The 27238-nt window shown below is 41.5% G+C and overlaps 1 protein-coding gene across 1 annotated transcript in view; it reads left to right on the top strand.

Moving 5' to 3' along the window:
• Window positions 1-27238, top strand: part of TTLL5 (tubulin tyrosine ligase like 5) — a gene marked incomplete at its 5' end in the record, with an annotated part of 131512 nt that overhangs the window by 1854 nt on the left and 102420 nt on the right. The window contains 9 exons of the mRNA XM_026849274.1: window positions 257-339; window positions 1127-1233; window positions 1768-1898; window positions 2432-2514; window positions 4500-4569; window positions 4864-4948; window positions 19663-19764; window positions 19890-19981; window positions 22059-22166. Of these exons, the coding sequence (XP_026705075.1) occupies window positions 257-339; window positions 1127-1233; window positions 1768-1898; window positions 2432-2514; window positions 4500-4569; window positions 4864-4948; window positions 19663-19764; window positions 19890-19981; window positions 22059-22166 (861 nt within the window). The remainder of the gene's footprint in view (window positions 1-256; window positions 340-1126; window positions 1234-1767; window positions 1899-2431; window positions 2515-4499; window positions 4570-4863; window positions 4949-19662; window positions 19765-19889; window positions 19982-22058; window positions 22167-27238) is intronic.

The raw sequence follows: 27238 nt of genomic DNA, 5'->3' as shown, positions 1-27238 counted from the left end.
ATACAGTACCTAAGGACTGATGTAAGTCATTTCAGTGCCATCACTGGAGTTAATGCCCCAAGAGATGGACAGGCATTTCCTGTTGCCCTTTGCCTGTTATGTGCTGCTACTGTGTGGATGCTCCACTTTGGATTAAGTGCAGCTCTACTCTGCTGCATCCTATGGTGCTCTTCTCACTCCTTTGCTAGCATGGGTAGCTCTGGGTTTATTCTTCTAGGTGCAGACTCTAATATAGTGTCTCTTGCTCTCTTAACAGAGCGCTACCACTTGTCCTATAAGATTGTGCGAACGGACAGCCGTCTGGTTCGAAGCATTCTGGCTGCCCATGGATTCCATGAGGTGAGTGCAATGAAATTCACATCTGCTGGGCTCAGAGGTGGTGATGATGATGATTATTATGTTTTCGACTTTTTTTGTGTGTTTTGTTTTGTGGTTGGTTGGTTTGTTTTACTCTGCAGGGTTAGAATCAGGAAGTTGCTGTGAACCCACTTGAGGGTTTTTTTACGTACTCTGCCAGTCAGACAGGAAATATGTCATGATTTTGCTCTCTCAAAGGAGCACACTTTAGCCTTAGGCCTGCAAACTTAGGGAAAAAAGGATGCTGAAGTTGTGTCATAAGTTGGGGTTTTTTTCTTCTTGCTTTTAAAGTGTTATCTCACACCCTTGGGAGATTTGAAGATTAATTCTCTCAGCCTTTGCAAGATTACTGAAGCATTGATGTAGTGTTTCATGTCTCTCTTCTAATACCTATCTTGCTCTAAAGACTGTTCTATATGCAGCTAATGACACTTTGAGATGTGGAGTCAATTTTCTTCTGAATAACACCAAGTTAAAGAATTGATCTCAAGTTTCCTGAAGAAATCTGGAATTCTTTACAAATTGAGTTTAAACAGTCTATAAGAAGAACAAAACCTCAAGTTTGTTTAGAAAAATATGACATGGTTATTTGCCAGCAGCACAGGCCAGGAGTCTGACTGGAGTTGCCCTAATATTAGAGAATATAGTAGAGGAGATTGTTTTAAACTAGAATTGCTTTGGTCTCATACACATGAGATCAGAATCTGTAGTGGTAGTTTTCATTTGTTCTATGTTTTTATATGTGTGGTGTTTTTATGTTGCTTTTTAGGTGCACCCTAATAGCAGTGATTATAATCTCATGTGGACAGGATCACACTTGAAGCCCTACTTGCTGCGTTCCCTTACAGATATTCAGAAAGTCAATCATTTTCCTAGGTAAGGCCTTGATATCATGTTCAGCTGAATATCTTTGTGGTGGTTTGAAAAAATCTGAACAAAGATAGCTCTAAAAAAGGTAGAGTATACATAATACTGTAAAGTCCCAACGCACTGGGCCTGCACCACATGCTGTCTTCATTCTAAATGGTCTTCAGGGTTTTGGGGAGATAGTACGTGAGTTGAAGCACTTGTCTGTAGCCCAAATACTGGATTTTTAAATTTTTTCTTTATTTGGTGGTGTAGGTAAAGTATTTGGGTCTTTGGGTTCTTAGTTATATGGTATCTGCTAAAGTTTACACTGTTACAACAGCTTGTTGTGCTTCAGTCTGTCTTGGGAATTGCAAGGGGTGCTACAAATGAGGATGGATATTAATACAGCTGTAGGACAGGGATGGTAAAACTGGAGGTAGTTGCAGGTTTAGACATTAACAGGGCTACAGATGCTTTACTAACTAGGATGAAGGGTTGCTGTAATGTGAGATTTTTTTTATGTGGGGAAAAAGTAGATAGTCTCTTGTTTTGGGACTTCAGGTCGTATGAACTGACACGAAAGGACAGACTATACAAGAATGTCAGTCGTATGCAGCTGGCCCATGGATTCAAGACATTCCATATCTTACCTCAGACCTTTATCCTCCCAACAGAGTACCAGGACTTCTGCAGTAAGTGAATGGCTGATGACACCCAAAATAGCTGTGTGTGGGGAAGGGAATTACTTTTAATATTCCAGCCTCCATGCCAGTGGTTAAAGGCAACAAAATTAGAGGACGCTGGAAAGACAGTGGAAAAGGCCCACATGATTTTTTAATGTAATTTCTACTCTGCTGTTTATTCCATGCCTGCCTAAGTCCTCAGGAAGCTGATGTGGGCTTAAGGCTCCAGAACTGAGGGTTTTTTTGTGCACAGTGTTGTTGATGATCAACTTCACAATATCATGGACTCGTATCTGGGGGTACTGAAGAGATAGGTGCCAAAGGGAGGCATAGGGCAGAGAAATGAATCTATCAGAGCAGCAGAAGGGGCCATAATAGTTGCAGTCAGTCCCAATGGGTAAAATAAGACATAAAAAAAGTAGATTTGGTCTCGTGGAGTTTTCTGAAGCTTTTACTGTAGACAACATTCCTGATTCTTGGTCCTCTGTAAATAAGCAAAATGGAAGACGTGTTTCAGACTTGTGCTGTTTTCTTTTAACCAGATACCTATTCTAAGGACAGAGGCCCATGGATAGTGAAGCCTGTGGCCTCTTCCAGGGGTCGAGGTGTCTACCTGATAAACAACGTAAGTGTTCAGCAAAAAGACTTCTCTTCAGTAACACTGTCTGCAATATTATGCCAGCTTCCAGGCAAAGGGCATGGAAACATCTTAACCAGACACTGGCCCTGCTCTGGATTTCAGCAATGCATTGCTGAGCAGTTCAACAGTCCTGAGCAGCTGGCAAAGCCTGCCTGGGCCTATGCTGCGTCACCAAAAGCAATCTTTTTCTTTGTATGATGTGCTTACCTTACAACCTACTTTCAAGTCTTCACTTATTAGGAGCAGGTTTGTGCTCCCTGAGACAGATTGGGAAGCAGTGTTGCTCCATGCTCTCCTTGTGGCTGACAGTAGGCTGGCCTTGGGAAGGTTCCCAGAACTCTCCTTAGTTGTTTCCCTGTGTGACCTAAACAGTCCTCAAACAGTCCTCTTGTCTCCCTCTTCCCACTGGAAAAGACCAATTAAAAGGAAACCTTATGTGATACAGTAGCATGTGTATCAATATATATCAAGCTGTGTTATCTAAATACCAGTGTGTCCTTACTGAGGTGTAAAGGGAATGGTTCTGTGAATACAATTGTGCTGGTTATAGTGTCTTTTGCCCTTTTGGGGCTTTATAGGGAGTTAGGTTGTCACAGGTAACAAATACATCTGGGCATGTGCCAAACACATGACGGGATTCCAATAAATATTCTCTGCAGCAAAACTGACTGGTGAGTCATTTTGTTTTCACTTACTCAAACCCCTTTAGCCTTCCCTGCACTGAAAGGGTCATGCTGCCTCATCTGTTCTCTACTTGGATCATTTCCCATAAAATAAGGGAGCAATTCGCCAAGTGTATGAGGTAAGAATTTCCAAAGCTGCATTCAGCTTTTTCTTTGCTTGAAAGAGAGGAACGAGCTCAGGCTTATATGGCACTTGGCCATGAACTGGGGAAAAGACCCTTCTGGGACCAATCTCCCTTTGAGTCTATATGTTCCAGAAACACTTCAGCTAGTTTGGCCCACAGACTTCAGTTTCCTTCAGCGTGATGCCATTAAGTGGATGTCTTCTAGAATCTCATCACAAAAACCCACCAATAAAACAACAAACCTTTGAATTTCTCTGATCCATAATAAAACAGGCTGTTGCTTTTGTGGATGTGCTGAGGGAAGTTGAGCATGTTCACTCACATTGTGTATGTACACTCTATGCCTAGGCTTCCTGCTCATGATGCTTGTGATATGCTGAATACATGCAAAATTGAATAAAGACAGGAAGATGGGGTTCTCTTGGCTCTTTTGCAAACTGAAGGCAAGAAAATATTTTGCAAGAAACTGTATGAGTAGTTAAAACTGTTTACAAAAGAGATGCCTGCATGCAGCAAAAAGTAAAAGCTTTTTCAACAGATCCCATGACTTTGCAATGTATATTTGTCATAGATAGAACTTTCAGTTCTGAGCTACAAGGGTAGTGTCTTCCTGGTACAGTAGTCCCTGCTGTGAACTGAACCTCGGTAGAAGGTATTTACTCATGTAGGCAAAGAGGTTGGATACCAGCCCAGGATCTAGCTATGAAGATCACAAATTGATGAGTTATTTTCTTCAGTTGTAACTACATTACCCCTTCCAGTGTCTTCTAAACCCCTCCTCCATGTGTTTGGTTAAACACTTGAGAAGCAAACACAATGTCACTTCTTAGATGTGTTTTTTTCCTGCCTATTTTACATCATTGCCATGTGTGTGCTAAATCTGTATTCTACTCGAACGAGCACTTAACTGGAAGGTTTGGTGGGCAGTTTTTTGGGCAATGTAATAATTGCCAGGCTTCTGGTTAGCATTTAATTACCCTAAGTATGTTGTGACTGACAGTGTTGGTTTTTTGATTTGTTTCCTCCCTCCCCAGACGTAGTTATTGGTACAGAGTGGCTTTAGGACGGGAAGGCTGGGAAAAAATAGTGGGTTTGATCTAGTCATCTTCTTATTCCTTAAGCCTCCTGTTTTTTCACTCTTGGATTCTCTGTTCTTCTGTAGCCAAACCAGATTGTCCTGGAAGACAACATCCTGGTTTCTCGTTACATCAGCAACCCCCTGCTCATAGATGGTGAGTGTGCTTAGGAATTGCTTTTCTCTTTTCCCCCAATCCCACACCTGAGGATCTCTGCAACCTTTGCAGGAATTTAATTGAATAATTGAGTGTTCTATCTTCCTCTAGTACTGGAAAAATGTAACTAGAGAATTCCTTAAAATCTGGAAGTTTTTGAACTGGGCAACCTTCAGGCACCTATGTCAGCAGCAGATAATGGTTTATTGCTCTCAGGGTCTGTTGAAATTCCTCTACTGGATATGATGCCTGAAAGATATTTGCGGTTACTGACTCTTGACAACTGTATTTCAGATTTCAAATTTGATGTGCGTCTGTATGTTCTGGTTACATCCTACGATCCTCTTGTCATCTATCTCTACGAGGAGGGATTGGCCAGGTAGGGGAGGTTTCTTCTTTCTCACTGTACCTGCACTTGGTGGTCCAGAGGTGTCTTGGCTTGCCTCTGTACTCCTGACACAACAGCAAATGAGGGAAGTGCCAGTTAACATGATGAAATATCATATATTTAAACTCTGCAGAACTCCCTATGTTCCATCAGTTTTCTTTATATAGAATATAGGATCTTTAGTGGAGGACTTTATTACATATGTAATAACTAAAGCAAGTTTTCAACTCTTAAGCATTGAATGGCCACACACACCATCACTGGTATGTTCATTCTCAACACCAGGTTCTTTAAACCTCTCGGGACTCTTGGTGCATTTGTGCTCCTTCTCCAAGTTGAAAGGAATCTAAACTTTCTCAATTTCTGTTTAATCCTAATGACAAAAGCAGTTGGAGACCTGCTGTTGGCTGTATTGGCCTTGTTTTAATACTTTCAATGGCTCTTCTAAATTTCAGGTCAGTATTTGTATTTTCTACAGTATCAAATTAAGTGGGTTTTGACTAGTTCACTGTTTTTACCCTGCAAGTTGTCAATTTTCTTTTCCATGTGAGTAATGAAAGATACTTAAGTGTTCATCCCAGGAATCTTATCTACCAAAAAATACCTGTTTCTCTTCATCAAAGAAGTTTAGCTAAATATCTGTCTATAGTAATGAATAATTTTGAAATAATTACCACTCTGAATTTTCAACAGAACAGAAACTTAACTGTAGTAGTGTTAGAGAAGAAAGCATCATAGGACTGTCTTCGCAACAGCTTTAAGCAATGCTGAATCTGTTAGATAAGCACATCTGATGTACCCAGAAAGAATATCTCCAGGGTTCAAGCCTGCATGGCTCTGACTTAAGCAGATACTGAATCCAACTTATCTTTATCCAGAGCAGATACTGAATCCAAAAGGATGTGTTAATAATGGTCCCACAGGAAATACCCTCCTTTAAATTGATGACCAGATTCCCTTCAGGTGTGATGTGCCTCTGCCTGCAAAGATAATGTGAACAGATTGTTTCCCTAAAGGGAGGCAGGAAGGGGTAGCTCATCTTGGTCAGTATAAAATTTGACAACTATATTCATTTTAGAAAAGGAGCCTTAAACATGCCTGGCATGCAGGTCTTTTCTTTTGGGAATCAGCAATTAAACTGGTAGTTGCTAATATTGGAATTGTGTTCTTGGAAAGTGAAGAGGGAACAAGATCATCTATTGGGAATATATAAGTAGATTTCTAGGATGTTCTGAAAATGGGCAGTGCATAGCAGGCCTCCAAAATAGGATTTGCACCATCATTAATGTCTTAAGGGTAGTTCTGCTAATCTTATTGTAACAAAGGTGTTTACTTCTGGAAAAAATCCATCTGTGTTAGAGACAAGTGTTTTACTCTGTTTGGGGACAAGCATACCAGTTCCATGATAGATGGCGTTTTTGTCTATGACAGCAGAGTAACATGTTTTGCTTGGGGGTAAGTGTATGTGGGGATGTGTATGCTTTTTGGGTTTTTTAACAATTCTGGTTGTATTAGAAGTCTAGTGAAGGAAATAAAGAAGGAAACAAGTATAATCTTTTCACTGAAATACACTGGTCAGACAGTTCTAGTGAATCCCTTAAGATAAAATCATCAAATTATTTAGGTGGGAAGGGTAGTCTGGCAGTTTTTAGTTCAATCTCCTTCTCAAGACAAGACTTTCTTCAAAGTTTGGGCAGCTGCTGTGGCCATATACCATAAGATTTTGAGTATCTTCCAAGAATGAAGATTCTATTGTCTTTCCTGACAACCTGTCCAACGTTTGGCCATTCTCACTGTGAATGTGTGTGGTTTTTATATCTAATCAGATTTCCCTTGTAGTTTGATTGTTGCCTCTTGTCCTGCTGTGCACCTTTAGGAAAAGTCTATCTTTATAGCTATGCATTAAGGAATTGAACACAGCAGTTAGATCTATTCTTAGCCTTCTTACCTGCAGGCTAAACAGTCCTTTTCTCCTCAGCTTCAACTTGTACATCATGTTTTTCAGGCCATTTTAATAGCTCTTTTCCAAACTCGCACCACTTAGTCAATACTTCTACTTGTACTGGGGGGCTCTTAACTGGACATGATGTTTCAGATGTGTGTCCAATGATTGCTAAGCACTCACAAGTAAGAGGTACTAATCACTTCCCTCAACCTACTGGCTATGCCTATGTTGATACAGCCCAGCATGTAGTTAGCCTTCATTGTTGCAAAGACAAGCTGCTAATTCATGTTCAGCTTGTTGTCCACCAGGACTCCCTGTTGGTTCTGCAGAGCTGCTTTCTATCCACCCAGCCTCTACTGTTGATCAGGTTTATTCCTCCCAAGTGCAAGAGTTTTGCATTTGCTTTTGCTAAAGTTGGTGAGGTTTCTGTTAGCTGATTCCTCTAGCTTTATAGAGGCCACCTGAGTGCTCAGGTCTTGAGCCGTGCCATCCACTGCTCTCTCTTTGTCCCCAGAACCACTCATGTCATCCTAAAAGACAATCGGAAGGCATCAAACATGATTTGTTCTCAGAGAATTTGTGCTTTCTCTTCCCAATAATTATTTTATCCTTCATGTGCCTGGAAATACCTTTCTGGAAGATAATAGTCTGGGAGCTCTGACTGGTAGCAAGACTGTAGATCACCTGGACTATCCTAGGTAAAAGGTCTCTTGAAAGAGTGATCTGATTTCTTTGAATTTGTGAGCCAGCATAATAACCTGCATGCTGGCTCCCTGAATTTCTTTGTTCTTTTGACATTCAGAGCTTGAAACAGTGTTGTAGTCAACCTTGAGCAAATAACTTAAGTTTTATTTCTGGGTATACATCCAGAAGCATCAGTCTCAACAATTCTGGACTCTCCATTTTAGTAAGATCCCAAGTGGTAGTAATACTTTCAAATCACTTTTCAGTGTTCTGAAACCTTAAGTCTTACACGTTTAAACTATAATCAAATCTAGAGCACATGGTGTCCACATACATGACAAGTGAAACATATGAACAGGACACCACAGTATTACTAGTGGTAGTTATCCTTCAAACTTCATCCCATCTTACAGCTCTCTGAGATGTTACGGAGACTCCCTGTGGCACTAGGTATCTTAGTGCTGCTCTGTGATACGGTCACCTGTACCAGTACCTCTGTGGGACTGGAGTAGAGGGAATAATGCGATGTTATCTCTGGGCCAAGGACAGTTCTGACTCTCAGTAACTAGTTCTGTTACTGAACTTTAACTACCCACTGAGCAATTTCAGCTACAGCTAAAGGTATGTAGCAAGACTTGTAGTTGAATGCTTTCATTTGATAGGTCGAAATTTATTGTAACCGATATCTTTAATTACTCTTAAACTTTTCCCTTTTTCTGTGGCTGTAGAGTTGGTATGTTTTTACAGAAAGTGCTGGCAAGCTCCCAGGAGGACAACACTCAAGCGTGGCAGATTGACAAACTTTAGGTGGGCTGTTCTGTATGACCTCCAGATGGCACTAGTGGTCTTTAGCTTTAGCGATTGCGATTTTTTTCCCATACCCTGGATTTGCAAGTGCAGTTGGTGCGAGGTAAGGAACCTGGAGCTACTGGATTCTGGCTTCTGATTTAGGTTTGTGTTTTTTTTTTTTTTTTCCTTCCCTTTAATAGTGCGAGTTAAGTGCTGGGAGAGACCCTTTTATTGTCTTACACAGTGTAATGCTTTAGTTTAAAGCTGGGATAAAACTTCAGCTGTGTGGGGAGGGGGGAATGCTTTAACCTTTGGGAGTAGAAGCTGTTTTTATTCTTTACTTGAGGGAAAAAAAAAAACCACACTGCTTAAAAGTGGAAGCAATTTGTAGCAGAGAACTAGGAGGTAAGATCAGGGCCTGTAATCAAAGGTGGTATTGAACCAATCTAAAGGGAAACACACAAGCATAACAAATGAATCTGGTTTGGGGACCTGCGCTAGTGCTTGTGATGCATTATGGTGATTTCCGTGTTTTGAGTTTGCTTTCTAAAAGTAGGTAGTTTCTGAAGTGTAGGCAAGGTGACCTCTTCTGGGTTGTTCTCTTAATTCTTAATTTTCTTTTTCCCTTTTTCTTAGCCTGTCTGAAAGGTAATGTTCCCCTCCAGTGTTACACTTTGCATATTCCAAGTAAAGAGTGCTATCAGAAAATCATAAGATGTAATGATATTTAAAAGGAACAGACTTGGTATAATACACATTTGTGGTGTTTGACTAGATACTTCCTTAGGCCTGGTTTCTCTTGGCACAACTAGACTTGTCATGACATGATCTAGAGTGGAATTTGAGGCTTCAGTGATGAGGAGAAGAAAGGGATTATGGATCCAGTGTGTTTAACTTGCATTCATTTTCCATGTGAAAGAGTGAAGAAAAAGTTTCCTTTGAAGGAGATGTGAAGCTTGTGTACCCAGAGGTATGTTACAAAGCCTTCAGATTTGTGCTGGAAGTAGTGAATAACTGTTTGTTTTGCCCTGGCTGAAGGTCTGTCTTTTTTTTTTTCTTTTTCTCCCCAGTGCAATTTTTCAGGAAGATACTGAGCTCAAAGCTTTTTTTTTTTTTTGTGTGTGTTTAACCCCTAAAAGAATATTGAGTAGAACCTAGGAAGTGCTGATGTTGAGTAGGTTCCTTTTGTAGCTATTTCCACCGCACTCCCTGTGGAATAAGCTGTATTTAGTAGGGACAGAGCCTTAGGTCAGCAGGGTCAGGTATCAGACTTTTGGAGAGTTACTAGGAATGGTATTAGTGAATGTGCTCTATGTTTTCCTCTTTTGTTACAATACTACTTTTCTGGTCTTGCCTCCCTCAAACCTCATCTTGCATATTTTGGTTCTGGTCCACCTCTAGAAGGAATGCTGCTAATAGGTTCATTCAGGGATATTTAGTGATCTGTTTGGAAGGAGTAGGGTTTGGGTTTTTTTTTCTCTCTTTCTTGAGGCTTGAAACAAGACTGAAGCTGTGCTTAAGGCATAAAGCAGCACTGGGTGACTTAAAATCCTTGTCTGTTGGATTGAAAATGTGGTGTTGAACACTTTTCTAGTGCATATTAAAAAAAAAGTAGACAAAGCATGCTGCTATACATCTGTTAAATTGGCAGTTATTTAGTAACTTTGTGCTAGATAGTACAATTATCTAGACTGGCCGTTTGTGATTCGTAGCCTGGAGAACTGTAGCTGGGAGCCTTGCATCAAAGGTATAATTTTGGAGAATGAGATGGTTTTGGCAAGCTTGGCCCAGATTTGCCTAAGGATATAACTCAGTCATCTGATCATATGTTAAAAATCTAGATAGTTTTATTTATCTGAGACTTCCAAAATATGGGATGGAATATATTTATTGACATACCTTTTATTATCCTAGTATGAATAAGAGGTGCATTGTTAATAAACTACAGTCTTAAGTATAAACTTTGACATGCTTTTGAAGGTGGCTCATCAAGCCCAGTTATGTGGCAGTCCCAAGGCTGCTCATACAGCCAACTTTTAAAATGGTGGATCATGCTGGTTTTTGGAGGGGCATCCAGGCAAGGAGCGAATAACAAGCCTGACCTGTGTCTGAAGTACAACTGAAGAGGACATGCAGCCAGGAATAGCTTGTGCTGTTTGTGAGCCTTCCTCATTTTGCTAACTAGGGATGCCTCTCTCTCTCCCCCATCTCACTTTCTCTCCTGTGTCCCTCCTTGTGGATTGGAAGGGATCCTGGCTGATCTGTCTTGCTTGGTGCCTGCAGGCATAATGGGAACTTGATGCATGGTGTGGGGAATTCATAGTGAAATGGCTTCTTGTTTTAGGGAGGCTCTTCTATAGCCTGCTCTTTTGCCTAAACTACCAGGTTTAGGCAGCCTTATTTCTGAGCCTGAATAGCTGGAAGGGTCCTAGCCCAGCAAGAACATATTAATCAGATTTACACTGAATTTGAAAATTAGATTTTTTTTTTAAAAAAAAAAGCAAAACTGAGCTGAAAACCAAATGTTCTTGCAAAGGGCCCAGGCAGCAGCAGCTGGGGGAGACTTTCTAGAGGGATACGTTAGTTCCCGTAATGACAGGATAGACAGCTGGGTTTCACAGTGCCTGCCATCCTGCTGCCTGAGCTCACCCTCCTCAGTCTCGCAGTGCCCCCTCCTTCAGTAGTTTGGCTTCCTAATTGGTGCTGACTCTGCTGGGATATTTACCTTTTCTGTGCTAGATTCCTGTGGTTTCCAAAGAATTCAGGTGCTTGCTTGGAGCCAAGGAATTCACATTACCTCACAGGCTGTGCTTAGGCCCAAGCTGGCTGCAGCAGCCCTGTCCTCTGTGCAATAACCCTGGCCTGCAGGCCTCCGCTTCTCAGGGAGCATAACTCACTTCTGCATGGACACCTGGCACCAGACTACAACCACTTCAGTAGACATCGCCTTGCACAGAAGATGTGGAGCAGTGTTTTTCACTAAAATGTCCCCACTGGACTTTGGACCAGTGGATAGTGCATCAAGCCAGGAGACTTTATGCTGCTTCCTTGCTTTTTTTAATTAAGATAAACAGGGTTTGAATTACTAAGGGGGAAGTTCTTATCTGTCTGTCTATCTATGTCTTTTAATAGAAATTTACTCCATATACAGGCAGACACCTGTTACTTGATTTTAGACTATGCAGTTTTTACATTGAATTTTCTTCTGTAAAATGGGGTAGTTAGGCCTCAGGCTGCTAATGTTTGAGGGTTGCAAGGAAGCCTACTATATATATTTATATATATATGTAATATAAATATTTTTTACATTTTTTACTATATATATTTAAGTCATGGCCTAGCAATGCCCTCTGTTAAATTTGAGTCCCATGGCAGGTAGCTAGACTTGTCTCTGGTATAGGTTGTGGCCCTTAGTTAGGGTCCTTGGGCAAAGGTTTCAGTTTGAACAACCTGCTCTTGTTGAGCTTCACCAAAACTGCTCCTTTTGTTGAAAGAGTTGTTGAAAAAAAAGAAGTGGAAAAATGGCTCCTTGAGCAATATTTGTGTATCTTGCAGTGATGTAGTTATAATATTGACGTAGCATATCACTGTTCTCTGTTAAAAAGAAGTGCCTTGCTAGCTTTAGCAACCTGTCTTCTTGATGGCATATTTTAGGTAATTCTGATGGAAAGGTAGCTAAATACTAACTAACAAATTCATTTTTGATCTCTTCTGTAGACTCCTCCTCATCTTCCATGTTTTTCAAATTACTCCTCCCTGCCTCAACAGTCCTTTGAGTCTGTCTTTGGGTAGCAGAGGGTGGTCTACCCAGGCATAGTGGGTCTCTGGCTATAACTACATGACCCTACTGTTGCACTTGACAGGTAGGGTCAGCATACTAAAGAATTGGAGAGGATGGACAACTTCTAGTGACAGTCTACACAATGAGAAACTGAAAAATGTGAGAAACAGAGTAGAAGAGGTTCACCAAATTAAAGAGTGGCTGAGGTTGGAAGGGACCTCTGGAGGTCATCTGGTCCAACCCCCCTGCTCAAGCAGAGCCACCTAGATGCAGTTTCCCAGGACCATGTCCAGACAGCTTCTGAATATCTCCAAGGAGGGAGACTACAACTTCTCTGGCAACCTGTGGCGGTGCTCAGTTGCTCTCATTGTGTTTCCTTATGCTCTATAGCATCCTCTTAATGGCAGTGTATAAGTTGAAAACTTGCAAATTTGTAATGAAAACATAAAAAAGGAAAAAAAGTCTTTCTTTCATGTCCCTGTAGACATCTGGTAAGACTGCTTCTGGATCTTGTTCTTTAACATAGAACTGTTTGGATAATTTTATCCATCTCTAGTTAGAGAAACTCTCCATCATAGAGATGTTGCCAAAACTCCTTTTAATGTTTAGTAATTCCCTGACAAACTTTGGCTTCTTATCATACTCAGTTGCTAACTGACATATCAGGTGGATGCTGTGGAAAATACGTTGCATATAGGGGGATTGTGGTCTCGATTTCTGTTTTCTGTCCTGGCAAGGCAACTGGGTCCCAGGTGACATTTTGGAGTTCAGACCTCGGTAGTGTTAAAAATGGAAATATCTGTAGTTGTCCTCTACCAGTTCTAGTCCATTGAACAATTCCCTTAGGGTGCCTTTTTACTTTTCTGATTTTAACAGCAGATTGTGGGAGCCATAAAGAGAATTGAATGGTGCAGACAACTTTCTATGTGGCCTTAGTTCCCTAAATGTGGCAGCTAATAGACTCACAGAGAAGCCAAGATGCATGGGGAGGGGTGGGAAGAGAGACTGAGAAAGTGACTCCAAGCATAAAATGGGAGGAGTGTACTTATAGAAACACTACAGTGGTCATTTCCAGGACATATAGGCAGGAACTCTGTGCAGTCATGGAAAAGACTATCATAATGTGTGCTTTTTCTGTAGCACTTGTTTGAGAGAAAAGGGATTAACTATTCTTGCTTTCTTCCCACTCCAGGGTCTTTTCTCCTCTTCCTTTCCCAGGCCCTGGCTAGATGTCTCAAATAAGCATTCCAGAGCTGCCAAGTTTCATGCAAAAAAACATGTAACATCTTATGTAAATATTTAATGATCTAGTTTACGTATTTCCAAAATGACTTGCATATGACAAACTTTACCTTGTGGTCAATTCATTTCCTGAAGTAATGCTGGGGATAAGGCAAAGAGCAGTGTACAACCCCTCAGGCGGTGTCCTGCCTGAATGTGTGACAGTGAAAGGGTGGATTGTTTGAGTTAAGGCAGTGTAGGGGTGTGGGTTAGGGCCAATAAAGGTTTGGTGTGGTGTGGATTTGGGGATTTCTAGAGATAAGTGTGGGCTCTGTGACATGTTTTGTAGATTGTTAGGTCAACAGGGGAAAAGTGATGCATGTCACTTGTGGAGTAGGTAGAGCTTAAGCTTGCTTGATAGGCATATAGTGAACTTTTACTAGATGAGAAGAGAGGGAAGTAATTTGTAAGTATCTGAATGCCAAAGGTGATTTTTAACAAGGTAATTCTGAAGCGTAACAGGGAGGCAGAGAGCTGGGATGCCTCTAGGTGATATACTGTTAGCCTGGAGGTTGAGAGTACTTCTGGAGTTAGAAGGCATTAGTAAGGACTTCTCCCTTCATTTTCTGTTCCTGCTGCCCAGGCCACTTGCTGTCACCTTACTGCTTGCTTTTGATTGCTCTCTTCCCCTCTCTGATCCAAGAGAAAGTGCAGCCAGAGGGAAAGCAAATGTGCTCTTGTTGAAGGTGAGCTCTGTAGCAGTGTGTAGCTGCTTGTAAAGGAAACTGTTTGTTTTCTTCATCTGAGCTGGCCTGTGCCTGTGTGACTTGGCTGTGACCAGCTGAAACATGGGCAGGTGTGTCAGAATGAATGTACAAGTGTCACTTCTCTATTCTAAGTTTCGAATTCAGAAATGAAGGACATCTCCTCTGTCCTGCTGAGGAAAGAGAAGCTGCAGTGAAAGGGAGGGAGGCTGCCAGGGCTGTTCACAATATGATTGCTGCTACTTCTGCCTGGGAGGCTGTGTTGCTGGCAGCAGTTTGTGTGGAAACTGAACAGTGCATAGTCAACCTCCGTTTAACCTTTTCTATTTCCAGATGTACTTTTGAGCTAGCAGCTTTTCCACAGTATTTCTGTTCAGATGCTTTTGGGATCTAATCTCTTGTATATCATGTTAGTAGGTGTCCTTAATTTTCTTAACTTACCCCTTCTCTCAGATTTTAAAAGGACAATATTCATTAGAAGGGGAGGATCTTTGAGAGAATGACAAGTCTTACAGGAAAATGCTTTGTAAGAATTCAAAGCAATGTGGATCCAGTTGTTGAACCATTCAGACTACACAAACTTAACCACCAGCAATACACAGAAGCGTTAAGTGTATTTGGTCTCTGCATTGCTAAGCCTATGGAGTAGTCCAGAACTTGGACAGGATCAGATAGACAACAGCAGGAAAAATAAGAGTTGCTTGAAGCAGAGCAAAAAAGAGGTGGTGTTAGTGAGAGCAGAAGATAGCGTTTTGAAGAGTTTCACTTGATGAAATAGTCTCCTTTGGCTGAAGATGTGCCTCCGCAGGTGGACAGTCCAGCCTCTAGTTGAGAGTACTCTTGGATTCCTGGCTGATTGCAGGCTCCCACATAGCAGCATCCACGAGTAATGCTTTGGCTAGGAAACAGTCCTATCCTGGCAGATGGTGACCTGGCCTCAGTTATTTGTGCCTTCATCACTCTTTGGCTGGATTATAGCAATATGAGATACCTGGGCATGAAGCCTTTAGTGCTTAGGAAAACAGCTCATGCAGAATGTTGCAGCATGTGCTTGTGGTAAATTGTGTTACTGGGAAAACATCGGGCTCGGTTTTTATTTTCCGTGCCATCTTACCATATAGTTTCTATTCTTAGAAGTGGCCTGACATTGGAAAAGAGGGGGGGCCTGGAATGAAATTGGAAAAGAGCGGGGACCTCAAAAAGAAGTCATCCTCTGAAAGATTGTAATATTTTTCAAGAGTTTATTCTAATACCATGTTAACAACTAGAAAATTTTACAAGTATTGAAGTTTTCCTACTTTCTACTCTTACTGTAAAGCCTGTTCCTATGACCTTAGTGTCTGTAAAAGTAACCAGTAAATTTCTGTTGAAGCAAGACGTGTTCTGCAGCATGCAAGTCTCTTGTCTTTCCAGGACAGAACAAGTGTGCTGGATGAGTAGTCTTGTTGCTACAGTGGAAGAAAGATACAGTGAAAGTATAGTATGAAAAACTGTAGAACTATAGAGTACTGAAGGTAATCGTAACTGGTATTACAGTGGTAGTAACGCTCTTCCATCCCAAGCAAGCGCAAAACACAGTGTAAGGGATGTGAGCCATTGCCAGCGTTGTGTTGTACTTGTGATCTGTCACCATTCGAACATCCAGAGGCTATTGATATAGGCTCTAGAAATAACTTGAATTTTCCATTTGCAGACTTGCACTTAGCATGAGGCTAGTAAGGCTGTAAAACCAGCTCTTGGAGAATGTATTAAGCTGGCATTTGATTCTGTTGTTTAAAGCTTGGGGGTTTTTGATAGTAGATTTGAGTCATTTAATGTTTTGTAATTTTTTTTTGATGCATTGCTGAACTGGCCTGTGATATCTCTTAAGATGACAGCATCCTAGTAGAAGAGAAAGTTTATGTAATGAGAGATCTAAAACATATTGAAATCCCTTCTGAATAATCATTTCCCACAGAAATGTAAATTCTGTGGGCGTGGAGCTCAGACCACCTAATAATTAAGAATGGTCTCTGTAGGAGGAAGCTAATGCAAGCATTTGCAAGGGAAAGAAATACTGTTGTTTAGAAGTATTGTCTACTTCTGCTGGGGCTTCATATCTTCATATTTCTGATTATGTACATAATAAAAAAACCCTAAAAAGCTGCTAAGCATGGTGAACCTAATCACTCTCTGTTTCAAAGTATCAAAGGAACCATGTGAAATAGCTTGTTGGTTGTGTTCAGTATCTTCCAGGATCTGGCTGTAAGCATATCAACAAATACTTTCAGTATGCTGCCAATAAATGATTGTTAAGGTGGAGATGATGAAATTATAATTAAGAACAAAATACATGGTGGGGCTCTTGTCACTATTTTCACAACAGAATAGCTAAATCCAGGAAACTTACAGTTAAACTGAAAAGAAATTAAAATACTTTAAACTGTGGAAATATGTGGAAAGAGGTTCCAAACTTCAAAAGTCTTTTCTATTGCCAGCTGCTCTGACTTCATATGTAGTTAAAACTCAGAAAAATGTGGTGCAAAATCTTTTTTTCACTTTTTTAACCTTGATGCTTAGAGTTAGTTCTATCATGGAGGTGTTTTGTTTTTTTTTTCCCTGCTTCTGCCTGTGTATTGAAGGATAGATTTAATCTGATAAGCACCTTCATGGATTTGCTAGTATAGTTCTTGTGAAGAGAGAGATATTTATCAAAATGGCTACCAAGTGAGGGCAGTAGTGGCTTCATTTTCACTGAGAAAGGAGAATTTATTTTTTTTTTGGCAGTTCTTTCTAAATGAAGGATTTTTTTGGTGTAACTTGTTAGACGTCCTTGTATAGTTCAGCTTCTTTTCAACTATGGAAAATAAAATAGGAGAAGGATGAAGAGAGATGACTATTAATAAAAACAAATTGGGGATGAATCCTTTCCTGGTCAGTAACTTCATTGCACAGCCAGATGCTCTAAATTTCCCTCCCTCTCTCCCTCTTCCATTTTTCTTGAGTACTGCCTCCCTTTTCCTGCTGTGAGGTGTCACCCAAATCTAATCTCCTTTTCTTGCAACTAACCCTGCTCCCCTTGGTACTTTCTTTCCCTCTTACCAGGGCTGCTTAGGATAGCTTCTTAGGATTCCCTTTTACCCTTTCTTTCTCACCTTTATCTCTTTCAAGACATTGGCATCTTAAGCTACAGGAGGATGGTCAGAGTGAAGAAGGTGATTTTTTCTCTTGTTGATTTTGTTTTGGTTTTTTGAACTAGAACATGCTTGCTGTTATGAGCTGTTATTAGTGGATTATACTGGACCTTCTGCCAACCAGATGCCCTGTATTCTGCCCTCAATATTTTTTTGTTTCCTGCAAAGTCTCAGGCCTAAAGTGTGTATTGAAACAGGATTACATGCAGAATAAGAAAATGGTTGTGATTGGACTAGATGATCATTGTAGGTCCCTTCCAACTGAAACTATTCTATTATATTGTATTTGACTTGATGGCATGTCCTTGTCAGGATGTAGGATTTTGAAAATGTCGCTACAATTAGTAGTATTCTCTGCTTAATGTTTGATTTATTTTTTAAAAGTTTGTTCGTGGCCTGTTCCTGAAATGGAGGCACTACCCTCTTTCTGTCCTGACTCTGCATCCTAACACTCTCCTTTGTAGTGTCTGAAAGAGGGTATACCTGCATCTGATCGAAAATTAATTGGTATCTTTCTATATTTGCCCAAGTGGCTGTTGAGTCAGATCTATGAAGTGATCTGACTTGCCTGTGGCTATGTAATTTGTGGAGCAGATCAAGCAGAGTGGCTGGAGTATGCAACCGAGCAGGTAATAAGCTTTTAGCTGCAGTACATCTTTAGGCTGACAGAGTCTGATCATGCAACTACACCTTTAGAAAGCAACTTTTGCACAAGATATGATTTTAAACACTGTAAATTGGCATGGCTATCACGAGAAACAGTCCTGCACTCTTTCTGGATGCTGTTCCCATTCTCATGTTGTCACTTTTCTTTTCCTGGCACAAGTATGTGGTTAGTTTCCCCTATGGCTGCACAGTGCAAAGTGGAATGGAGGGGTAGCATAGACAACTATACTAGCAGTTGGTTGCAGGAAGCTCCTTTCCCTCACAGAGCAGCTTATATTGTTTCAGCGTTCATTCAACCTCTTCTTAGAGGCGTGTTCTTGATAAGATTAGTTTAAATTGCTTCAGTGCAGTTTGGTGCTGTATTCCTGTGCATATTCAGGGGCTTTTCTGTACCCATGCAGTGAACTGATCTGATTTGATAAATAGCTTAGCAAAAAAGTCTGAGTTTAGACAGCTTGCTGTGCAGGACTCTTGTGCTGGTATTGTGCAGGTAAAATGAGGGTGGATAGCTGGGGAAAGAGAGTATGGATAGCTTAAGCCTGTGTAGTCACCAGAGGGGGAGGGGGGAATAAAAATCTTATCAAGTTAAAACTTTGTAGATGGATTGTAGGAAGCTGATCTACCATCTACCTTTGTCCTTTTGCACTATTCTCCCTGTCAGATCCTGTTTCCTCTGCTTCCCCCACAACACAAAAAAAATTCAAACACCTTACAAACTAAAATCCTGGGCTCTGTTTCAGTGGGATCTATTCTATGATTCATTTCAATTCAGAACATCTGTCATGGTGGTGTATGGTTAAGGGAGTGGGGATGGGGTATTGGTTACAGTACAGGAGCTTACCACCATTTCCATAATAAACAGGCTGATTTAACTGTGGTATTGTTGTCTGTAACAGAGTTCATATGGAGACCAGATAAGCTTGTAGCCGTGTCTTGCTCCTGATTGCAATCTTCCCTACAGTCCCTTTCCTTGTACACAGCTAGGTGACATCTTTGAGATATGGAAGGGCCATGTAGTCCCTGAGAATGACAGCACCCTGGAGCAGATGCTGCCTTGTTGGACAAATTGGTCTGGCCTGCAGATTGTACCTGGTTTCCTGGATGCTTCTTGAGAGAGAGGATTGGCAGTTGTAGGCTGTGTAGTTATTGTTGGTAGAAATCTGTTCCCACCCTCAGCTTTTCGCAAGGCGTCCTTGGAGTACACAATAACTGAACTGTGCTTGTATGAGACTTCAGGAAATATTGACTGTGGTATGTGTGTGTAGTATGATTGCTCTGAATTTCCCAGGACCAGTTCATGGGAGGTCCTATTGTAAAACTGAGGGCACTGTGATGCTGACTGTCTGCAGTAAAGTGACCTGTTTGGCCAGAATGCCCTAGGACTACAGATTTAAGTAGTCGAGAAAGAAATGTGCCTAGTGTGATGTGCACACTGTTAGGCTATGTTAACTCCCAGGAGAACTAATGGAGCTCCCTGCTCTAAGACACTGAAAAAGAGACTAAATGCACCTGGATGTGGCCCTTGAGAATAAACTATGGTTTTTGTGAGGAGAAGTTGCATTTGATGACATCTCATTACATGCATTCTCTCCCTAGATGTTGAGTGGTCTGTGTAGTAGGTCATATTTAGCAAGCATGTCACTTGTTCAAGAAATACTGTGAATCTTTATCCCTCTTTACAGGTTTGCAACAGTGAGGTATGACCAGGCATCCAAGAACATTAAAAACCAGTTCATGCATTTGACCAACTACAGTGTCAACAAGAAGAGTGGAGATTATGTCAGGTACTTGGCTGGAAAATGGAACTTGATTTCTAGAGGTTGGGTCAATTTTGTCTAAGTTGGTCTAAGGCTGGTTGAAGTCCATAGAGGTAGGCCAGTGTCAACTTGCTTCTTTCATTTCTTTTTAGCTGTGATGATCCTGAAGTAGAGGATTATGGAAATAAGTGGAGCATGAGTGCAATGCTGAGGTACTTAAAACAAGAGGGGAGAGACACTGCAGGTCAGTACAGATCTTGTTCTTTTATTCCTTTGAATCTTAATCATCTCACTAGTGCAAATCCTAAGAAGTTGGGGAAGAGCCCCAGTGAGTCCCATTTAGCACCAGAGCAGGGTGGAGGGAAGCATTGTTCCTTACAGCTTACTTGCTAGAGCTGTGCATTTATTCTCTATCCTAAGGATGAGTCCTATCCCCAGAGATGAGGTGTACCCCTTCCCTTTTGCAAATAATATTCTGAGACTTTCTCAGGGTGTGTTTCTTAATATTTTACCTACATTTCCCATTTCTTAAGGTTATTCAATTCTTTCTAAAAGCTTCCCTCCCTCTACTGCTCCCATGGCCTGTTCAGTCTGATGAGTGACCAACCTCTGGAGAACTGTGCCAGTTTGAATGACTCTTGGATGTGGTGTCATCTTTCCATGGCTCAGGTTTTTGCTGGGTGTTTTCATTTCAGTCTGTGTTTCATATAAAATAGCTCCCTCTTTCACACCTTTGCCAGGTCTGCTGGGAGTAAATGCATCTGTGGAGCAGAATCCAGGTATATCCTTTAAAGGATAAATTACCTGTGATACTGAGGCATCAGTAACACTACTGAGAGCAGCTATGCCAATGTTGCAGGTGTTGCCAGGGAACGCTTAGACGTTGGAGGAAGGGGTTTGAATCTGGCTTTCAGATGAAAGTAGACTTTTCCCATCATATGTGTGCATGGCTGTTCAGTCACTTGCACTGTATGTTTTCAGTAAGCTCTGTACACATAGTTATGTTAATACATTTCCACACCCCACTCCAACCTAAAGTATAAAACATGCACTCTTAATTAAGTAAACTGCTGAGCAATGCAAGCAGGTTTCTCTGACTAGCCATTAAAAGGCTTCTTGCACCTTTCTCTGATGCATCTGGTTCTGGTCATAGGGAGGCAGAATGCTGGCTGGAAAGTGCTGCCCATGTCTGGGCTGGCTAGATTTTTGTGCTCTGGGATGTTCATGTGCACTGAGACGTTCCCATGCTGTGTCGCTTCCACTTAGTTGTCTTCTGGCACAGAAATTCAAATCTGAATTTGCTTGTATGCTATAATTATTCAGGTCCCTGCATGTCATCCTCTAACATGTGAAATAGTAATTGTAGGCTTTAATCGAATTCTCTAGTCAAGCGGTTTGTACTAGATGTTCTTTGAGACAGGGATTACCAAACGTCTGTGTGGGTTTGCTGGAGGTCTTCTGTGTTTGCTTGTGCTCCCTTTGAGGGCTGAGGAAAATTGTCCTATCATCTCTACTGACTTTTCAGGCTAAGACTGCAGTATTTGTTCATTCCTTCCTCCTCTCACTTCTTACACTTGCTTGTCCTTGAAAACAGAAATTAAGTGTTGTCTTCTTTCTATTGTATGACTCATCCCAAACACAGTGTATAATCCAGGTCTACATCTGATGTGCATCTTTTCTTGCCTTTTGCTCCCTCTGTCAGCTCAGATTCCTGTTCCTGAGCTCTGTTCACAGGCTCATAGAGGAGCTGGAGAGAGCTTCTGTACTGAAACTGCAGATTATCTATAGGTCAGCAGGACTGGGAGTTGTCACCAGTCATATAATTTTGAAATGATTTGTGAATCATGGTATGGAAACAGCTGCTTTAGAGGAAGGTGCAACATCACAGAACAGTTATCTCATAAAAGTCCACATGGAAAAGTTTTGTACTTCAGTGGCTATGTCTTATTCTCTGTAGTTTAGGGGCTTATCTCACTAACCCACTCTTGTTTAATCCTTCCTAATACTCTGAGTGGGTGGTGATCAGACTCCAGCTGACTTGTGCTGATGTGCTTGCCACATGTTTCTGCTTACTTGCACTTACATATACTCACTTTTATCATACTCATTTCTGAGTATTTTTGCACTAAGATACTTAATGCATGTATCTATTTACTTAGGCTTGCATGGATTTCAAAATGTCATTGCTTTGTCATCCATAGTGTCTCATGTGCTTTGATTCACAGAGGTATCTGTTCATATGCATATTCTCATGTGTTTCTAGATGTTGTGTGCTCCTTCACAATCTACTCTTTCCTTTTTTTCTCCTCCCTTCCTTGCAGCACTGATGGCCAACGTGGAGGACCTGATTATCAAGACTGTAGTTTCTGCTGAGCTGACCATTGCCACAGCTTGTAAAACTTTTCTTTCACATCGTGGCAGCTGCTTTGGTAAGGCGCTGGGGGCATCTTTGTTTATTGGATTTGAGTACTGTTTGAAACTTCCAGCTTTCTGATGCTATAGAGAAATGTGCATTCCCTATTGTAAGAAAGTTGGATACTTTTTTTTTTTTTTTAACTCAGTATAGACCTCTGTGAGGGCAGGGGATGTTGAATCACGGTTTCCCCTGTGCCATTGTTGTTCATCAGAATCTTTTGTAGAAAATGAGATGATGAAAAGGGACTTGAAAAGGAGCTGGGGAAGTGCTGGAAAGTTGAAGCTACTGACCCATTAGTGCCCTTGCAAAGGATGGTTATGGATAGTTAAACATCCATTTAGAGCATTTAGTATTTTCTGTTGAGCCATCTAGCCCAATGTAGTTGTGAATTATTGTCCTACATGCATCTGAGGACTAGGGAGGGATGTGTAATGCAGTGCCTAGAATGACGGTGGTGGTGAATGCTTCTGGGCTTGTGCTTGTATGAGAGTACCGCTTGGTGGCGTCAAAGCCTATTTCTGGCAGAAGCTGGATGCAAAACTATGTGCTGGCAAAGGGATTTGAGAACTCGCTGGCAGCAGATGCTGGGACCAGGTCCAGAAAGCAGCGGCTGGTACCACAGTGTGCCTTCTCCTGCTTTCCAGTGGCTGCTTCCCAACCTTCCCTAAAGAGGCCTCCTCCTGCTCTTAGCTGCCCTTTGCTCATGTGGATACATGCATGAAGATGGAGTCTTGGGGCAGGGGAAATGGATCTAGAATTAGTCTCAGTCAGTGCTTAAACCAAAGACCAAGCTTGGTTTAAGCTATCCTGTGTTTAGGTATTGGGACTTATATTTAAACTAGCTGTGACAGGTAAATCCATTTGTGCAGTCCTTGCATTGCACTTAGGTATTGACAATTCTGCAGCTTTCAACACTAACATAAATGATGTCATCTTTGGATATTTGGGGGTGATGAGACAGTCAGGAATCAAGGAGGAGTCATGGCTGATACGTTGTTTAGTTACCTGCCAAACTAGATACCTCTCTGGCCTTAGCTTCTCCTGACTGACTTTGTTCAAAGTTGTAGAACCTTGGCATACATGGGAATTTGAGTTAGATAAACTGCCACTTCACTAAAAATATTATCAGCTACTCCAGAAGTATCAACCGGATTAAAAAAAAAAACAAACCAACACCAGAAATCTTTAACTGACTCTTTTTTTTCTGCTTCTCCCTTTTCCTCCCTCAGTTGTGTCTCTAGATTCCTCTGAGCTGTGTATGTGGAAACTAATGTTCCTCGTGTACTTTCTGCTGGGCCTGGCTCTGAGGTTATCCCACTTCCTGCTGCCTCCCCAGGGCTGCACTAACCACCCTCTTAGATGCTCCCCCACAAATAAACTGTTTTGTTCCATTTATTTCAGCATAAACATAAATTAAGAGCTTCCCAGGAAAGAGAGCTTAAGTAGGAGCCATACTGCTTCCCTGAGGAGCCTGAGGCATTTCCAGAACTCAGTACTTTCTGCCACCTTCCCCCACAATTAAGTGGTGGTCATTGTCCCAAGGATTTGAACTGCCCTTTTCATGCTGTCTGGCTCATTCTTCATCCTTGTGTCTTGTTCTGACGCTCTTTGGTTGTGCCACTTTTAACCCTGTTGTACAAAAGACAGTTTTTCTAGCTGGAAATGTTCAGACTGAGTTCATAGCTGCTAACGTGAGGGAGAAAACTGGGAATGAAGATTTCAAGGCAGCATGCAGAGGTTCCCAAGAGCCTTTTTTTTTTCTTTTTTTTTTTTTTTTTTTTTGAACAATGAAGCTGCATGTGTGTCCTGAGAAAGACTGATCATTTGAAAAGTATCTCAGACTTTAGAAACCTGTATATGAGATTCAGATACAGAGGTAGGCTTTGTCTGGAAAGCTTCTCGAAAGATATGTCTAACTTAATGTGTATTCTATTCTAGTCTTTGGAGTGTTGTTCTAGAGAATGACTCCAGCACAATTACCACCTTCTTGCTGGAAATTAAATCACAAATACTGCTTTAAAGCCAGTATGTAAAGATGCCATTTTAAATCTTGCAAAGGTTGTCCTTAGAGTCCTTTGGCTATCATCAGATTCAGGAGCCCTGTACCTTTCAGGACAGGTCTTTTGATGATTCAGTGTGCCAAGGTAGGTTTTGTAATATAACTATATCTTCATAATTTAACAAAACTGTGAGCTGAGCCTGCAGGGTAAAATGAGTTCAAGAGATGGGTCTTCTAGTGATAGCTCCTGTAGGAGTAGGGGTCTATCCCTGCACTGTTTTCCTTATTTGTCATTTTATAGCTCTAAATGGTACCTAAGAGATTGTTGATGATTTAGCATCCAGAGCTCAGCTGAAAGAGTCAAAAATCCTTGCTGCTGCAGAAGTTTCTTTCTGGTTTCTTTAGGAAGTTGTTCTCAGCTTGGTAGCACCAGTTTTTTCTTAGGGTGTTGGGGCAGACCTAGGAAGAATTAACTCTTCCAAAAACAGCCATAAAGAAATGACCAGCATTGTTAATTTATCATCAGTGGATTTGTGTTAACCCTGGCTTTTCCTTCCATCTTCTGCTACCATTGGTTCTTGTAGTGACATTAAGGTAAAGACCTAAAGTAAAGCAGATAGATGAGAACATGGAAGTGAGGAACATCGGGTTATTCTTGTCTTCTAGTTTGCTTGGGGCTAAGGTTGTTGGAGTTTGAGCTTGAAATCAGAAGAACTTGGGCTAATGAAGTCAGGAAATATTCTCTCTTTCACCTCATGTACCCATGTATCTATGGAGTCAGCTGTCTTATGTTTTGATCTGCCTGCTACTACATTTTCTTAATTTGGCCACCCAAGTTTGTTGAAGAACAGGTAGCAGTATATATACTCTTCTGTTCCTCAGTGACATAAGGGAAGTTAAGTGATGTCCAAAGGTAGTTATTGGGATGTTAATATCTTATCTTACTATGATCTCTCAGACTGAGTTGAAGAACTTTCTTCTTCATGGGTGACAATTTATTTACCCTGTAAAATTAGGATTAAAAAGGCAGCCTAGTTTGTACCACAACTCTTGTTCTTTGATGTTAGCCTTGAAGGTGGCTGCATTAGCTTTTCTGACTTCAGAGTAGAAGGATGATTCTGAGTCTGATTTTGGTACAGGTGATAAACCCAACTGTAGTCTTCTCTTCACCGAAGAAAGTAGCAGTTTATATAGAAGGAGGGCAACCAAGATGGTGAAAGGTCTTGAGGGCAAGACTTACAAGGAGTGACTGAGGTCACTTGGCTTGTTCAGCTTGGAGAAGAGAAGGCTGAGGGGTGACCTCAGCACAGTCTACGACTTCCTTAAGGGAGGCAGTGGAGAGGGTGGTGCTGATCTCTTCTCTCTGGTGGTGATAGGATGAGGAAATGGAATGAAGCTGTGTCAGGGAAGTTCAGATTGGACATCAGGAAGAGGTTCTTTACTGAGAGGGTGGTCAGTCACTGGAACGGGATCCTCAAGTAAGTGGTCATGACACCAACCCTGACAGAGTTCAAAGAATATCTGGGTGATGCTCTTAGTCATGTGATTTAGTTTTAGGTAGTCCTGTGAGGAGAAGGGAGTTAGACTCAATGATCCTTATGGGTCCCTCGCAACTTGAGGTATTCTGTGATAATATGCAGGCACTCTGAAACTAATACAGTTCTGAAAATTTAACAGGGAATGCGACTGAGTGTCCTTCAGGCTTCAGTAGAAGGAAAAAATGTTGAGAAGTCATCTTACAAGAGGTGGACTTTCTCTGGTGGAGAAAGTGCCTCTAAGTAAGGTAATTACACATTTGGCCAAGCTAGTATGACAAACTCTGGCAGGTGCAGGCTGCATCTCATGAAGCAGACAAAAACGCCAACATGTAGAATAATTCTGTCCCCTCTTGTTGGATTCTTTGCTGTAATAACACTGAGAGATAAAGCCTTTCTCAGTTAAAATAGAGTTCTCTAAAAAAGAGAGATAAGGTGTATTACTTGGAGTGCAAAGTTGGCCTTCTGCAGAGTAACAGGAATGATTTGGCACCTGACTGTCATAGTCCCCAACGTGTAGATTTGTTCATGTCCCTGTAGCTGTTAAGATGTGCTCTACCAGAGTTGAAGCAGCTACTGTACCATCACTTGTTAAAGTGATGGAGTTCATTTACAAAATACTATGTAGTCTCTGAAGCCTCACGTTTAGCAGTATGTTCAACAAAGCAGTACCTCCATTGCTATACTCTTCAAAGCTTTTCTCCTTTGCACTGATTGGTTGCTACTTTGAATGAAATTGTAGCACAGTTACATTTTCCAGCTGAAGCTCCTTGATACATGTTGTCTACAAGCATGGTCTGCAGGATACCTTTATATATAAAGCACAGAAAAAGTAGGAAGGAACAATGAAAGACTTGAATTTCAGTGGCACAGGTGTAGTTCTCTGCATTTGGAATGTCTGTAAATATGCTTCTGGTTGAGACAATCCCAAGCACAAATACAGGCAATGAGTGGATTGAGAGCAGCCCTGTAGAGAAGGACTTGTGGGTGTTAGTGGGTGGAAAACTGACTATGACCCATCAATGTGCACTTGCAGCCCAGAAAGCCAACCGTGTCCTGGGCTGCATCAAAAGCAGTGTGGCCAGCAGGTCAAGGGAGGTGATTCTCCCCCGCTACTCTGCTCTCCAGGTGAGACCCTCCCCTGCAGTGCTGTGTCCAGCTCTGGAGCCCCCAACATAAGGAGGGCATGGACCTGTAGGAGCACATTTAGAGGAGGGCATGAAGATGATCAGGGGACTGGGGCACCTCCTTTATGAGGCCTGGCTGAGAGAGTTGGGGTTGTTCAGCCTGGAGAAGAGGAGGCCTTTCAGTAGCTAAAGGGGGCCTACAGGAAAGTTGAGGAGGGACCCTTTATCAGGGAGTGTAGTGACAGGAGAAAGGGTAGTGGTTTTAAACTGAAAGAGAATAGATTTAGATTACATCTAAGGAAGAAATTCTTTACTGTGAGGGTGGTAAGACACTGGAACAGGTTGCCCAGAGAAGCTGTGGATGTTGTGTCGTCCGTGTGTCGTGTCCTGTCGTCCCCCCGTCCTGTCCCGTCCCCCCCCCCCC

Source organism: Athene cunicularia, assembly GCF_003259725.1.
Source record: "Athene cunicularia isolate RWA chromosome 5 unlocalized genomic scaffold, athCun1 chr5_part1, whole genome shotgun sequence".
NCBI classification, from domain to species: Eukaryota; Metazoa; Chordata; class Aves; order Strigiformes; family Strigidae; genus Athene; species Athene cunicularia.
The sequence above is the reverse complement of the archived record's forward strand: the minus strand, read 5'-3'. Positions and strand labels throughout refer to the sequence as shown.